The 15053-nt window shown below is 61.3% G+C and overlaps 1 protein-coding gene across 2 annotated transcripts; it reads left to right on the plus strand.

Annotated features, from left to right (window-relative positions):
* The first annotated feature begins 3708 nt into the window (after positions 1 to 3708).
* On the plus strand, positions 3709 to 12436 carry HSPBP1 (HSPA (Hsp70) binding protein 1). 2 transcript variants are annotated; one of them, XM_008253388.4, is made up of 8 exons: positions 3709 to 3866; positions 4114 to 4409; positions 6061 to 6265; positions 7226 to 7450; positions 10194 to 10349; positions 10469 to 10565; positions 10681 to 10792; positions 12031 to 12436. In XM_008253388.4, the coding sequence occupies exons 2-8, from the start codon at positions 4206 to 4208 to the stop codon at positions 12103 to 12105; spliced, it is 1074 nt and encodes a 357-aa protein (XP_008251610.2). In that variant the 5' UTR covers positions 3709 to 3866; positions 4114 to 4205; the 3' UTR covers positions 12106 to 12436. The 2 variants fall into 2 exon arrangements, with proteins under 2 accessions (XP_008251610.2, XP_069919745.1); XM_070063644.1 differs by having other exon boundaries at positions 3735 to 3871.
* Positions 12437 to 15053: the final 2617 nt, after the last annotated feature.

Consider the following 15053-nt stretch of genomic DNA (forward strand, 5'->3'; position numbering starts at 1 on the left):
GTCCTGCTGTTCCGTAATTTTTAAAAAATATTTCTCTTGGCCGGTGCCGCGGCTCACTAGGCACACCGGGTTCTAGTCCTGGTTGGGGCACTGGTTCTGTCCTGGTTGCTCCTCTTCCAGGCCAGCTCTCTGCTGTGGCCTGGGGAGTGCAGTGGAGGATGGCCCAAGTGCTTGGGCCCTGCACCTGCATGGGAGACCAGCAGGAAGCACCTGGCTCTTGGCTTCGGATCAGCGCGGTGCACCAGCTGCAGCGGCCACTTGGCGGGTGAACCAATGGAAAAGGGAAGATCTTTCTCTCCATCTCTCTTTTTCTCACTGTCTAACTCTGCCTGTCAAAAAAAAAAAAATTTCTCTTATTTGAAAGGCAGAGTTAGAGAGAGAGAGAGAGAGAGAGAGAGAGAGAGAGAATCTTCTGTCTGACGATTTACTGTCAAACAGCCACAACAGCCGGAGCTGGGACAGGCCTAAGTCAGGAGCCTGGAATCCCAGCTGGGTCTCCCACATGGGCGCAGGGCCCCCAGCACTCGGCGTCCTGTGCTGCTTCCCAGCAGAGAGCTGGATCAGAAGTGGAGCCGCCAGGGCTCTTACGGGATGTGGGGGCTTAGCCCGCTGCTAACATCGGCCCCTATGTCCTGTATTTATTAAGAGGGCTCCTTTTCACTCTCTGGGGTCTGACTACAGATGGAAAAATTATAGTCACCCTCCTTAGAGGTCATTGTCAAGCCGATGGTTTCTGCAGGCGTGTGGGAGCTTCCATCGAGGCCACCAGCATGTTATCCGTATTCACTGTGCACAGTTACATGTTCTGTGTATATACTCACATTAGGCCACACGGCACCACGCTCACACATGGACTTGTGTACACACACCTGCGTACTCAAAGGGAGTCGACCTGTACACATATGTCCACATCCTGTTCCCAGGACCTCACACGGCAAGAAGGACTGCACAGATGTGATCAAGGGTTTCTTTTTAAAGATTTATTTATTTATTTGAAAGGCAGAGTTAAGCTGGCGCCGCGGCTCACTAGGCTAATCCTCCGCCTTGCAGCGCTGGCATACCGGGTTCTAGTCCTGGTGGGGGCGCTGGATTCTGTCCCGGTTGCCCCTCTTCCAGGCCAGCTCTCTGCTGTGGCCAGGGAGTGCAGTGGAGGATGGCCCAAGTGCTTGGGCCCTGCACCCCATGGGAGACCAGGAGAAGCACCTGGCTCCTGCCATCGGATCAGCGTAGTGCGCCGGCCGCAGCGCAGCAGCCATTGGAGGGTGAACCAACAGTAAAGGAAGACCTTTCTCTCTCTCTCTCTCTCTCTCACTGTCCACTCTGCCTGTCAAAAAATTAAAAGAGCCGGCGCCGTGGCTCAATAGGCTAATCCTCCACCTTGCGGCGCCGGCACACCGGGTTCTAGTCCCGGTCGGGGCACCGGATTCTGTCCCGGTTGCCCCTCTTCCAGGCCAGCTCTCTGCTATGGCCAGGGAGTGCAGTGGAGGATGGCCCAGGTGCTTGGGCCCTGTACCCCATGGGAGACCAGGAAAAGCACCTGGATCCTGGCTCCTGCCATCGGATCAGCGCGGTGCGCCGGCTGCAGCGGCGGCCATTGGAGGGTGAACCAACGGCAAAGGAAGACCTTTCTCTCTCTGTCTCTCTCTCTCACTGTCCACTCTGCCTGTCAAAAAAAAAATAAAAAAAAAATAAAAAAAAAGGCAGAGTTACAGAGAGAAGGAGAGAGATCTTACTTTTTTAAAAAAGGATTTATTTATTTACTTATCAGAGCTACAAAGAGAGAGAGGTGGGGGGGAGAGAGATCTTCTTTTTTTTAAAAAAGATTTATTTATTTACTTGACAGAGCTACAAAGAGAGAAAGGCAGAGAGAGAGAGAGCCTCCATCCACCAGCTCACTCCCAAGATGGCCGCAACAGCCAGGGCTAAGCCAGGCTGAAGCCAAGAGCCAGGAGCTTCATCAGGGTCTCCCACGCGGTGCAGGAACCCAAGCACTTGGGCCATCCTCTGCTGCTTTCCCAGGAGCATTAGCAGAGAGCTGGATTGGATGTGGAACAGCTGGGTGCCCATTTAGGATGCCAGTGCTGCAGGCAGTGGTATAACCCACTGCACCACAGGGCCGGCCACAGATTTTTACTATTTATTTATTTGAAAGGCAGTGTAGGCCGGCACTGCAGCTCACTAGGCTAATCCTCCGCCTGCGGCGCCAGCACCCCAGGTTCTAGTCCCGGTTGCTCCTCTTCCAGGCCAGCTCTCTGCTGTGGCCTGGGTGTGCAGTGGAGGATGGCCCAAGGGCTTGGGCCCCTGCACTTGCATGGGAGACCAGAAGAAGCACCTGGCTCCTGGCTTTGGATCGGCACAGTGCGCCGGGTATAGCAGCCATTTGGGGGGTGAACCAATGGAAGGAAGACCTTTTTCTCTCTCTCTCACTTTCCACTCTGCCTGTCCAAAAAAAAAAAAAAAAAAAAAAAAAAGGCAGTGTAGCAGAGAGAGAGGGGGAGACAGAGATCTTCCATCTGGTGGTTCACTCCCCAAATGGCTGCAACAGCCAGGGCCAGGCCAGGCCGAAACCCAGAACATGGAGCTCCATCTAGGGCAGGCCAGAGCCCAAGCACTCAGGCTGTCTTCTGTTGCCTTCCCAGGCCCAATGGCAGCGAGCTGGATCGGAGGTGGCACGGGCAGGAATTGACCCAGCACTGAGGTGGGACCGGCGGCTTAAGCTGCGGTTAAGGGCATTGAAATGGGGGAGGTTTTCCTGGTGATCTGAGTGAGTCCAGTGTGATCACAGGGTCGTTCTGTGTAAGAGGGGTGCTGGGGAGGACAGGAGATGGGAGCAGTGCTGGCGCCACGTGGCCAGGAGCGGGAGCAGCTTCCGGAAGGAATCCCATGCTGCCCACGCCTTGGTTTTAGCCCAGTGAACCTTATCCGACTTCTGCCTTCAGAAATGCGTGGTGTGTGCCGTGTTAAGCCACCGACAGCAACAGGAAAACACCGTATGGGTACTGCCAGGGCCAGACGCCTGGCTGACAAAGCTCCCTGGTGTGCCCAGGCGGCCCAGCTGTCTGTCGCCCCATCTCTGCCTGAGATACCCCGCTGAGGGCCCGGCAGGAGATGGATACCTGCGGCCGAGCGCGGTGCCTGGAGGAGCCGAGCCGGGGTTTCTCTGAGCCCGACCCGGCCCAGCCCAGCCCCTGGCCCCGGCTGGGTGCACAGAATCGTCACTTGCGATTCCCTCCCAGCACCTGGCACTCTGTAAGGGAGAAGCGAGGGGAGAACAGGGGGCCCCAGGGCAACCACCATTTGACAAATGGAGAAACTGAGGCAGAAGGTGAGGCGGTGGGCTGGGCCCAAGGCGGCATCGGAGGTTGAATACAAGGTGCAAGACCCCTAGGGCTCCAGCAGAAGGCAAAGTGGATGCCCAGGCGGAAGAGAAAATGAGATTTGGGGTTGATGCCCAAACCGACCTAGGGCGCAGCACCTGCAGGAAAGGGGCGTGGCCTGGGGAGGGGCGTGGCTTAGCGGTCGCGGGAGGCCTAGAACAGAGGCACAGGGGCGGGGACGTGGATGCAGGCGGGGGCCCCGGGTCGGAGCCAGGCTTGGGGGGCCCACACCGGGGCTGCAGTGAGGGTGATGGGGCGGGGCTTATCCCGAGGCACGGCGTGGGGGCGGGGCCTGGCTGGGAGGGGTAGGATGGAGGGCTCCGGAGACCTGCCAGCTGCCTCGGGCCGCTCAGCCACCCGAGGTCGGCTGGGTCCGCCCAACACTTCCGGGTTAGAGCGCGCGTACTTCCTGTCAAGATGGCGGCGCCCAGCAGAGTCAGGTGCGGGCGGCTCTGAGTCTCTGAGCGGCCGCAGCCCGAGGTCCTGGAGGTGAGGTCTGTCCCGCTGCGCCGCCCCCTTCGGAGAGGAGGGCGGAGACCCTTTGCGAAGGAGGCCGAGGGGCGGGCGGGCCTGCCGCTACGGGGGTTGGGCCGTGGGGCTCGCCCGGCGCGGAGATGGGGCTGTTGCTAGGGAGGGTGGGTGGGGCCTGTTGCCAGGGGGCAGGGGGTGCCTGCGGCTCTGGGGCGCTGCGTGGATGGGGGTCGTGCGGGGGCTCCAAGCGTCACCTTCTCGGCAGATCCCCGGGAGCCGACCCCTCAGGACGCCGGGGCTGCCCCAGCAGCGACCCCTTCTCCCTCGCAGCACAGCGTTCTCCTGCACACACGGCCCATGGCGGACGAAGGCTCGGGGGGCAGCCGCCTGCCCCTGGCGCTGCCCCCAGCCTCCCAGGGTTGCTCCTCGGGGGGCAGCGGCTCCGCGGCGGGGGGCTCGGGCAACTCGCGGCCCCCGCGCAGCCTGCCGGGCCTGCTGCAGATGGCGATCGCGGCGGGCTCGGAGGAGCCGGACCCCCCTCCGGAGCCCATGAGTGAGGAGGTAAGGAAGGGGGACGCCGGGCGGGGGTGCGGGACCGGAGGCCGCGGTCTTGGGAGGGGGCGGCAGTCCTGGCGCGTCAGGCCCCAGAAGCGTCTGGGAGGACAGGTGCTCGCACCCCAGAACTTTTCCGGGAGGTGCAATAGCCCGGTGGGGGGTGGCCAGGGACTCCGCAGAGCTAGGCAGGCCTGGGTTCGGCTGGATCGGCGCCGTGACCTTGGATGTAGGAACGGTACTTAACTCAGAGCCTCAGGTTTGTCGCTTGTAGACCGGCGATGATTGACAGTACTTGAGCGGGCACTTGGGAGGTTCCAGTTCAGGAAGGGCGGGCAGCAGCCAGGTCGCCCCCAGGGCACAGGCTCCGCTCTGTCCGGCTTCAGGCCTTGCCGACTGCTGACCGCGGGACCCTGGGGCGGTGGTAGCCTTCCCGTGCCTCGGTGCTCTCTCCGTGAGTCGGGGATGATGGTGATAGCTCACAGAGCTGTTGGAAAAGCCAGAGTCACAGAGAGAGAGGCAGAAGGGTCTTCCATCCGTTGGTTCACTCCCCAGATAGCCGCAACGGCCAGGGATGGGCCAAGCGGAAGCCAGGAGCCAGGAGCTTGACCGGGGTCTCCCACCTGGGTGGCAGGGGCCCAAGCACTTGTGGCATCCTCCGCTGCTTTTCCCAGACCATGGCCGGGACACAAACCGACGTCTTTGTCGGATGCCGGCGCCAGCTACACCACGACACAGGCCCCTCCTGGAGTTGTTCTGAAGATTGGTAGCAATATTATGCTACCAATAATATTATACATTTTGTTATTACAATGTATACCATATTATATATTGTTATGTAGTCGTTATGTAGTCGTGCATAATGTTTAATCGCCGGTCACCGAATGGGAAGCGTTTGCTAATCCGCTCTGTGCGTCCTGTTTTGAACCTGTGCCACAGGGAGGAAGCCAGATTTGTCCCGGCCCGAGCAGAGCCCTTTGTGAGGCCTTCGCACGGGGCCCTGGGAGGGACCCACACTGGCCAGTGCTCGGCTTTCACCCCGACCCGATGGCGGCCTCCCGTCATTCCCTCCCCTTGGAGCTCTTCCTTTGTTTGTTTTGCTTTCTTTTTCTTTTTTTAAGATTTTGCTTATTTGAAAGAGATCCTCCATCTGCGGATTCACTCCCCCGATGGCCGGGGCTGGGTCAGGTGGAAGCAGGGACCCAGGAGCATCATCTGAGGCTTCTCCACGTGTGCAGGGGCCCCAGCACCTGGGCCGCCCTCGCTGCTTTTCCCCGGGAGCATTCGCAGGGAGCTGGATGGGAAGTGGAGCACTGGGACTCAAACCGGCGCCCATACGGGATGCCAGCACTGCAGGCGGCGGCTTTACCAGCCATGTCCCAGCCCCTAACCTCTCCCTGACCCCTGCCTGGTGGCAGCCCCGCCTCAGCGCCGTGGGGCCCGCTGGCACCTGTCCTATCTCCCCTGGCACACTCACTCTGCCCGTTTTCTGCAATATCTGCTCCGGGACCAGACGCGACTGCCCTCAGAGCAGGGGTTTCTGCTGGCCCAGGGCTGCGTCCCCAGTGGCCGCCGCCGGCCCTCAGGTGCTGGGCATCCTGGGTAACGGCCGCTCCTCCTTGATGAATTACCGACAGGTGTGTGCTTTGCTCCCCCGCAGAGGCGTCAGTGGCTGCAGGAGGCCATGTCGGCCGCCTTCCGGGGCCAGCGGGAGGAGGTGGAGCAGATGAAGAGCTGCCTCCGCGTGCTGTCGCAGCCTGTGCCCTCTGCAGCCGCCGAGGCCGAGCTGGCCAGCGACCAGCAGGAGCGCGAGGGCGCCCTGGAGCTGCTGTCCGACCTGTGTGAGAACATGGACAATGCCGCAGGTACCCCGGCCTGCCAGGGCGCCCCGCCCCGCTGTCCTCTCTCAGCTCCGTCACGTGAGGGATCGGTCTCACAGGCCCTGTGCTGGTGGGCGCTCGGCCCCTCCCCCCTGCCCCCGTGGCTGCGTGACAGGCGTGTACCCCTGTCTGTTTCTGGAAGTTGGAGGAACTCGGTGGGGCGCGGGCTGTGTTCCCCCCAGGGGGTGGTCACCGAGATGGGAGGTCAGAGGGGGCACCCCAGTCGCTGGTGGTGTTGAGACGCACCGGCCTCGGAGGGACCCTGGAGGTGAGCCCCGTGGGAGCCCACTGCCTCTCGAGCTCACTGCTAGGGCCACCGTAGCAGAGTGCCGCAGACCCTGGCTGAGTGACAGACGCGTCTTCTGGCAGTGCCGGAGGCGGGGAGCCCGTGAGCAAGGTGTTGGCGGAGCTGGGTCTCCGAGGCCTCACCTCGGCTTGCAGACGCCGCCTTCCCCATGGTCTGTGTCGAACCTGTTCCTCTTCTTTTCACGTGTGTTTATTGTCGTGTGCTTGACAGGCAGAGCAACAGAGCGGGCGAGCGCTTCCACCTGTTGATTTGCTCTCCAGATGCCCTCAATAGCCAGGCTGGGCCAGGCTGAAACCAGGAGCCCGGAGCTGCCTCTCGACTTCCCGTATGGGAGGCCAGGGCCAAGCCCTTGGGCCGTCGTCTGCTCGGTAGCAAGGAGCTGGCCTGACGTGGGGCAGCCAGGACTCCAGTCGGCTCTGCCACATGAGGCTGCAGGGGTCCCAAGCGTTGGCTTACCCCACTCGGCCACCACGCTGGCCCTCGGCCGCCTGAGGACACACTGGTCATCCTGGCTTAGGGTCCCTGCCTCCAAATGCAGTCCCACCCGAGGTCCTGGGGGTTGGGGCGTGAGCCTCTGAGTTTTGGTGGAGGCCGCCGTGCGGCCGCTAACACCGGCCTCTCTCCATTCTCTCTGCCAGACTTCTGCCAGCTGTCGGGCATGCACCTGCTGGTGGGCCGGTACCTGGAGGCGGGGGCGGCGGGGCTGCGGTGGCGCGCGGCGCAGCTCATCGGCACGTGCAGCCAGAACGTGGCGGCCATCCAGGAGCAGGTGCTGGGCCTCGGCGCCCTGCGCAAGCTGCTGCGGCTGCTCGACCGGGACTCCTGCGACACCGTGCGCGTCAAGGCCCTCTTCGCCATCTCCTGTGAGTGCCCTCCCTGGGGCAGAGGGACGGGCGCCGGGCGCTGGGGGCGGCAGTCTTCCGTCTGAAGCCCTGGCGACAGGTGGCAGAGGCCGCACCCACGGCTCAGCCCCGGCGCCCTGTCCACGCCCGGCTCAGCCTCGGCACTGGCGAAGTCCCGGGCTGGCCTGTGGGCTGTGGGCTGCAGAGCGGCCTCCAGCCGTGCCCACAGGCGTTGTGAAGAGAGCCACGCTGGACACGGACAAAGGGCCTCTGGAGCAAGGCTGATGTCATCCCCCTGCGTGGCAGAGGGACTGGGCCAGGGCCGTGTGGCTCCCGGCAGAACTGTGGCGGGGGCAGGAGGGGACAGGAGACGGCACCTGGGCTGGCCGTCCTGCTGGGGTTGATTTGCTGAGTGGTCTGCGCCCGCTGAGGTGGGGACGCCGTATCCCCGCCACACGGAGGAGGGGCTGGCCGAGGGGCCGGGCCCGGGCTCTGTCCTCACTTGTTGGATGTCTGTGCGACGGATTGCCTTTTTATTTTTAAGCCTTTATTGAGATATAATTCACAGGCTACAGAATTCTTTATTTTTTTTAAAGACTTGTTTATTGTCTGAAAGGTAGAGTTACATAAAGAGAGGAAGAGGAGGGGAGAGATCTTCCATGGCTGGTTCACCCTCCAATGGCTGCAGTGGCTGGGGCTGGGCAGGCCTAAGCCAGGAGCCTGGAGCTCCGTCCGGGTCTCCGTGTGGGTGACAGAGGCGCAGGCGCTGGGCCGTCTTCCACTGCTTTCCCTGGTGCATGGGCAGGGAGCTGGATCAGACGCTGAGCAGCTGGGACTGCACCCACTGCTCGTGGGGTGCTGGCGTCGCAGGGAGGGGTCCTAACCTGCTGTGCCACAGCCCCCGAACAGGAGTGCATGTCAGTCCATGCACAGGGCTGCCCCGCGTCGGAGCCCTGCGTCCCTCCAGACAGAAACCCCTCGCCCAGTAAGTGCGCCGCCTGCTGCCTCTGAGGGTTTGCTGGAAAGCAGCCCGGTGTGACCGCCCCAGGCCGGACCGCCCCAGGCCGGACCACCCCAGGCCGGACCACCCCAGGCTCACCCGCCTTGGGCAGGACCGCCCTCCCCTCCTGGGTGGGCGTCTGTCCTCGCTGCCCGGGGTGTGCGCTGACCGGTGCACTTGCTGGGCCACAGGTCTCTTTGTCCCTCACTTCTGGACACCAGCAGCCTCCTCCTGGTCCACGCAGCCTCTTTCTGCCATACAGGCAGATGGCAGCCCTAGGTGCAGGGGCTGGGAGGGGGTGGGCAGGGCTGGCGGGGGCCCCACAGGGGACGGGAAGGACAAGGCGGGGAGGCAGTATTTGGGAATTCACAACCAAACCAGGGAGACCAATCGGCTGAAGACCCAGGCAGCTCAGCTACCCCTGTCAAGGGGTGACCAGAGCTGGGAGAGCTTTTTCTAGCAGCTTTTGTTAACATCACGGGAGACAGACCTTAGATCCACTGGTTTGGTCCCCGAATGGTTGCCATAGCCAGGCCAAAGCCAGGAGTCAGGAGTCAGGAGTCAGGAACACTGTTCAGGTCTCGCGCGTGGGTGGCAGCAGCCCAGGCATTTGAGATACCACCTGCCGTCTCAGGAGGTGCATCAGCAGGAAGTTGGATTGCAAGCAGAATCAAGACTTGAACCAGGGGCCGGCGCTGTGGCGTAGCGGGTAAAGCCACTGCCTGCAGTGCCGGCATCCCATATGGGCACCAGTTCAAGTCCTGGCTACTCCACTTCCAACCCAGCTCTCTGCTATGGCCTGGGAGTACAGTGGAGGATGGCCCAAGTCCTTGGGCTCCTGTACCTGCATGGGCGACCTGGAAGAAGCTCCTGGCTCCTGGCTTCAGATCAGCACAACTCTAGCCGTTGTGGCCATTTGGGGAGTGAACCAGCAGGTGGAAGATCTCTGTCTCTCTCTCTCTCTCCCTCTCCTCTCCCTGTGTAACTCTGCCTTTCAAATAATTAAATCTTAAAAAAAAGACGAACCAGCACTCTGATACGGGATGCGGCTGTCCTGAGTGCTGAGCCAAACACCCTATAACTAATTTCTGCCTGCAATTCATATAGATTATTAATGAGCAGCTTTGTGTCTCTGTCATACTAAGTCTTTTTTTGTTGTTAAAATTATTTTATTTGAAAGAGTTACATAGAGAGAGAGAGAGAGAGGTCTTCCATCCGCTGGTTCACTCCCCAGCTGGCCGCAATGGCCTGAGCTATGCTGATCTGGAGCCAGAAGCCAGGAGCTTCTTCCGAGTCTTCCCATGCGGGGGCAGGGGCCCAAGGACTTGGGCCATCTCCCGCTGCTTTTCCAGGCCATAGCAGAGAGCTGGCTCGGAAGTGGAGCAGCCGGGACTCGAACCAGCGCCCACGTGGGATGCCGGCACTGCAGGCCAGGCCGTTAACCCGCTGTGCCACAGGGCCGGGCCCAAGCTAAGTCTTCAAACCTGGTGTGCATTTCCCACATGAAGCGCAGCTCAGGTCAGACTTCAGAGGCCGGCTGGCCTGCGGTCTAGTCGCACCAAGGCGACAGAAGCTGTGTTTACCGGAGAACGTTTTGCACTGCTGGGTTTCTTTACGTTTGCATGAATCGAACAGCTCGCCACGTGTGAAGTGCTCAGTGGCCAAAAGCTGCTGTTGGCTGCTGTCCACGGTGAGGGTGCTGGTGGCGGTGAAGACAGGAGCGGCCATGACTGACTGTGACCTCGGACCCCGCCCTTCCCACAGGCCTGGTCCGAGAGCAGGAGGCGGGGCTGCTGCAGTTCCTGCGTCTGGATGGCTTCTCTGTGCTGATGCGGGCCATGCAGCAGCAGGTGCAGAAGCTCAAGGTCAAGTCTGCCTTCCTGCTGCAGAACCTGCTGGTGGGCCACCCTGAGCACAGAGGTGGGTGGTCCTGAGGGGGGGAGGGGGAGGGGCTGCCTGGGGGGGGATGGTGGGGCGGGGAGGGGCTGCCTCTGGGGGGGGTGGGTAGGGGCTGCCTCTCGACCTGGGCTGTTCTCCAGGAACCCTGTGCTCCATGGGGATGGTGCAGCAGCTGGTGGCCCTCGTGCGGACAGAACACAGCCCCTTCCACGAGCATGTGCTGGGAGCCCTGTGCAGGTGCGTGGTCCCCGTGGTGGGAGTGGCCCGGAGCCCAGGTCCCGTGGTGGGAATGGCCTGGAGCCCGCCCGTCTGCTCGCAGGGTGTCCTAGGGGCTGCTCCTGTGTCCCCACAGCCTGGTGACGGACTTCCCCCAGGGCGTGCGCGAGTGCCGGGAGCCGGAGCTGGGCCTGGAGGAGCTCCTGCGCCACCGCTGCCAGCTGCTGCAGCAGCACGAGGAGTACCAGGTGTGCGGGCAGGGCTCGGCTTCGTGCAGGCTTCACCCCTGTGTGCAGCCAGGAGTACCAGGTCTGCGGGCTTCACCCCCATGTGCAGGCAGGAGTACCAGGTGTGCGGGCAGGGCTCGGCTTCGTGCGGGCTTCACCCCCGTGTGCAGCCAGGAGTACCAGGTCTGCGGGGCTCTGGGCTGGGGCTCGGCTTCGTGTGGGCTTCACCCTTGTGTGCAGGCAGGAGTACCAGGTGTGCAGGCTGGGGCTCGGCTTTGTGCGGGCTTCACCCCGTGTGCAGCCGGGAGCTCTTCGTTGGCCCCCCAGGGGTGTGCGCTAGCAGGAAGTCTGAACCCAGGCACTTGGGTGTGGGACGCGGATGTCCCGGGCCGCTTGCCTGCCCCCAGACGCCTGCTCAGGGCTGGGCTGATTCCGTTAGCTGTTGCAAGTTGCTCTCCGTAGAAGGTGAACCCTCCACACGCGGTTCACCTTGGCACCAGCAGCCCGGATCCTGGCCGGGACAGCCGGCCTCACACACACGTTGTCATGCTAATTGCTGGAAAGTCTTCTGACCAGGGTACAGAAGGCGGCCGTCTTCCCTGTCCCGTGGGCTGTTCACGCATATCTTTTGCCCATTTATCTGCTGGGTGCTTACAAAAGTAATTTATCTGAGCAGCACACCGGTTCTCATCTGCCTGCTCACTCCCCAGATGCCTGCAGAGCAGGGTGGGGCAAGAACACAATCCCACGTGGGTGGCGGGAGCCGTCACCAGCGCTTCCCAGGAAGCTGGAGCCGGGAGCTGGCGTTAGGATCAGACGCGGGAGCTCCCGCGTGGGACGCCCCAGCTCATCCACTGGGCTGGACACGGCTCCGTGGTGGGTCTTCCAGGGAAAGCTCTTAAGCATCAGGTATGTCAGCACCTTGCGAAACAGGTCACAGACCTCTCCCCGCAAATGGCTGATCGCCACTCTCGTTTCTGGGATTTTTTCCTTATCACGGAGGTATCTTTTATATTTATGTGGTTCGGCCTGTCAGTGCTTCTTGCTTGGTGTGGGGTTTTGAGCAGGGAGCGATAAGGATCATCTTGCAGTAGGAAGAGCCCCAGGGGGCTGACGTGGGGTGACGCCTGGTGACGCTGGCAAGCAGTCGGAGAAGCCTGTTGGTTTCTGGGGTTGGCAGGTGCTGGCCGAGAGGGAAGAGGAGCTGCTCCCGGGGCTGGGCCCCGCACTCAGGGCTCCTGCTCTTGCCCCCAACCCAGGAGGAGCTGGAGTTCTGCGAAAAGCTGCTGCAGACCTGTTTCTCCAGCCCTACGGACGACAGCATGGACCGATGAAGCGGGCGGCATCCTGGCCTCTCCGACGAACCCAGGCCTCTGCGCCCCTCCCTGTCCACGGGGCCCTCTCTGGAGTGACTGCAGGGCCTCCTTGGTGCCTGGGCCGGGCGGGCCGGGCGTGCCGGCACGTCTGCGTAGGTCCCAGGAGGAGGTGTGGCTGCGTGGACTCCACCTCCCATGCTGTCCCCCGTCTCCCTCTCTCGTCCACGTCTCCCAATAAAGATGTTTCCCCTGCTCCTCTGCTGTCTGTCCCCTCCTGGCATGGAGAGGACAGGAGGGCACAAACTGGGGACTTGGGAGCCACTGCGGGAATAAAGTGTTGCTCTTCAGATCCACAGAGCATTTGTCTCATTTTCCCATGAGCTATTTTTAAAAAATATTTGAAAGGCAGAGTTACAGAGAGAGATCCTCCACTCATTGGTTCACTCCCCAGATGGTCGCATCATCTGGAGTTGCGCCAACCCGGAGCCAGGAGCTTCCTCCAGGTCTCCCACACTGGTGCAGGGCCCAAGGACTTGGGCCATCCTCACTGCCTTCCCAGGCCACAGCAGAGAGCTGGACTGGGACTCGAACTGGTGCCCACATGGGATGCCGGCACTGCAGGTGGCGGCTGTACCCACTACGCCAGAAGACCAGCCCCTGCCCATGATCTCTTGAAATGGGAGGGGAGACTCCCTTTTTTTTTTGTTTTTTTTTTGTTTTTTTTTGTTTTTTTTTTTTTTTTCTTTCAGATGTATTTGAAAGGAAGAGTTAGAGAAGGAGAGACAGAGAGCTTCCATCCACTGATTCACCCCCAGAATGGCTGCTACAACCAGGCTGGGCCAGACTGAAGCCAGGAGCCAGGAGTGTCCTCTGGGTCTCCCACTTGGGTGCAGGGGCCCAAGGACTTAGGCCATCCTCCACTGCTTTTCCAGGCACATTAGCAAGGAGTTGGATCAAAAGTAGAGCAGCTGGGACCTGGACCAGCACCCATATGGGTAGCATGCCGGCACTGCAGGCCACGGCTTTAACTTCCAGACTAAAGCGCCAAGTCTGATTCCACAGCCTTCTCAGGCATCTGAGGGGACCATCTCACCACCCACCTTTCGTAAATTCCTCGTGTGTGGCTGAAGGAGGTTCTTGTCAGTGGCTACGAGAGCCCTGGCTGATGCTGTTTTTCAAGAGAGGTGGCTCTTCCCTTGAACCCCTGGGTGGGAGAGTTCTCGCTGCCTCTCGAAGTAAAAAAAGTTCCTAGTCCACTAAAAGGGGGTGAGCAGCACCCCCTGTGCCTTCTAGCGGTGGACACTCACACTTCCAGCCCTCGAAGGCCCGCACCCTCCTGCATCTCGGGTTCCAGCCCTGGTGGGACACAGCCACACCCTTGCCCCTCCGTTTAAACGGTGGTGGCAAAGGAGGCCAAACGCCGAGGGAAAGACCACAGATCCTGACTTGGGCGGGAAGGGGGAAGTGCCTCCATGTGACGGTTCACGCCGCAAGTCCTGAGAACGTGGGTACTTCCGACACGATGAGCATCGCACCAGTGATCCGAGTCTTCCCTCCACGGATCGGCTGGACAGCACGCAGTCCCCTGAGAGCCCACGCGACAGAAAGGCGGAGTCGCCGCCCTCTGGGCTGGGCCGCTGCAGGTTCTCACGTGGGCGTTAACACCATGGCATTGACACGGACGGGCAGGAGAGGCTATGGGAGCCAATCCCGAAGAAATAAATCACTTTCTACACATATCCTGGGGCCGGTGCTGTGGCCCAGCGGCTTAACACCCTGGCCTGAAGCGCCGGCATCCCAAATGGGCACCAGTTCAAGTCCCAGCTGCTCCTCTTCCAACCCAGCTCTCTGCTGTGGCCTAAGCAGTGAAGATGGCCCAAGTCCTTGGGCCCCTGCACCTGCGTGGGAGACCTGGAAGAAGCTCCTGGCCCCCGGCTTCGGATCCGCCCAGCTCCGGCCATTGTGGCCATCTGGGGAGTGAAGCAGCACATGGAAGACCTCTCTCTGTCTCTACCGCTCTCTCTAACTCTGTCAAATAAATAAAATAAACACATATCCTACAGCTCTGCTTCCTCTGGGGAGACATCACCTGCTCCAAGCTGCAAACAACAGGTACCCAAGTCCACTTTTTTAAAGATTTAATTATTTACTTGAAGGTCAGAGTTACAGAGAGAGAAGAGGCAGAGAGACAGAGAGGTCTTCCATCCATTGGTTCACTCCCCAGATGGCCACAATGGCCGGAGCTGCGCCGATCTGAAGCCAGGAGCCAGGAGCTTCCTCCAGGTCTCCCACGCTGGTGCAGGGGCCCAAGCACTTGGGCCATCCTCCACTGCTTTCCCAGGCCACAGCAGAGAGCTGGATGGGAACAGGAGCAGCCGGGATTCGAACCGGCGTCCATATGGGATGCTGGCGCTGCAGGCCAGGGCGTTAACCCTCTGCGACACAGCCCCGGCCCCGAGTCCACTTTCTAGGAAAACCTCCAGGGGCCAGCTTTGTGGCGCAGCCGGTTAGGCTGCCGCCTGCGGCGCCCGCATCCCATCCGGGCCCTGCACCCGCGTGGGAGACTGGAGGCTCCTGATTCCTGGCTTCGGCTCGGTCCGGCCCGGCCGTCAGGGCCATCTGGGGAGCGAACCACCGATGGATGGAAGACCTCCCTCCCTCTAACTCTTTCAAATAAGGTTTATTTATTCGAAAGGCATGGTGACCGAGAGACAGGTCTTCCGTCCGCTGGTTCACTCCCCTAATGGCCGCGACACAAGGTCAAAAGAGCCCTTGCAGACCGCGGTCTTCGAGGACGCGGGGACAGGGCCTGGGGAACGCCCGGGCACGGGTCAGCCGCAGCAGGAACCGGCTGTCGCCCGAGACCCGGGCAGCAGCGACGCGCCAGGGCTTGCGGGCACCGAAGACCCCGGAGGCAGCGCGAACAAGATGTCCGTGGGCCTGCGGTGGGGACTCCGGGACGCCGC

This window comes from Oryctolagus cuniculus, chromosome 18 (assembly GCF_964237555.1).
Source record: "Oryctolagus cuniculus chromosome 18, mOryCun1.1, whole genome shotgun sequence".
NCBI classification, from domain to species: Eukaryota; Metazoa; Chordata; class Mammalia; order Lagomorpha; family Leporidae; genus Oryctolagus; species Oryctolagus cuniculus.

Excerpts from the sequence above, each read along its gene's own strand:
- HSPBP1 (XM_008253388.4), top strand. The coding sequence starts at position 4,206 with ATGGCGGACGAAGGCTCGGGGGGCAGCCGCCTGCCCCTGGCGCTGCCC. Across the intron at positions 10,350-10,468 it reads GGGCCACCCTGAGCACAGAG|GAACCCTGTGCTCCATGGGG; the intron begins GTGGGTGGTCCT and ends GCTGTTCTCCAG. Across the intron at positions 10,566-10,680 it reads GTGCTGGGAGCCCTGTGCAG|CCTGGTGACGGACTTCCCCC; the intron begins GTGCGTGGTCCC and ends GTGTCCCCACAG.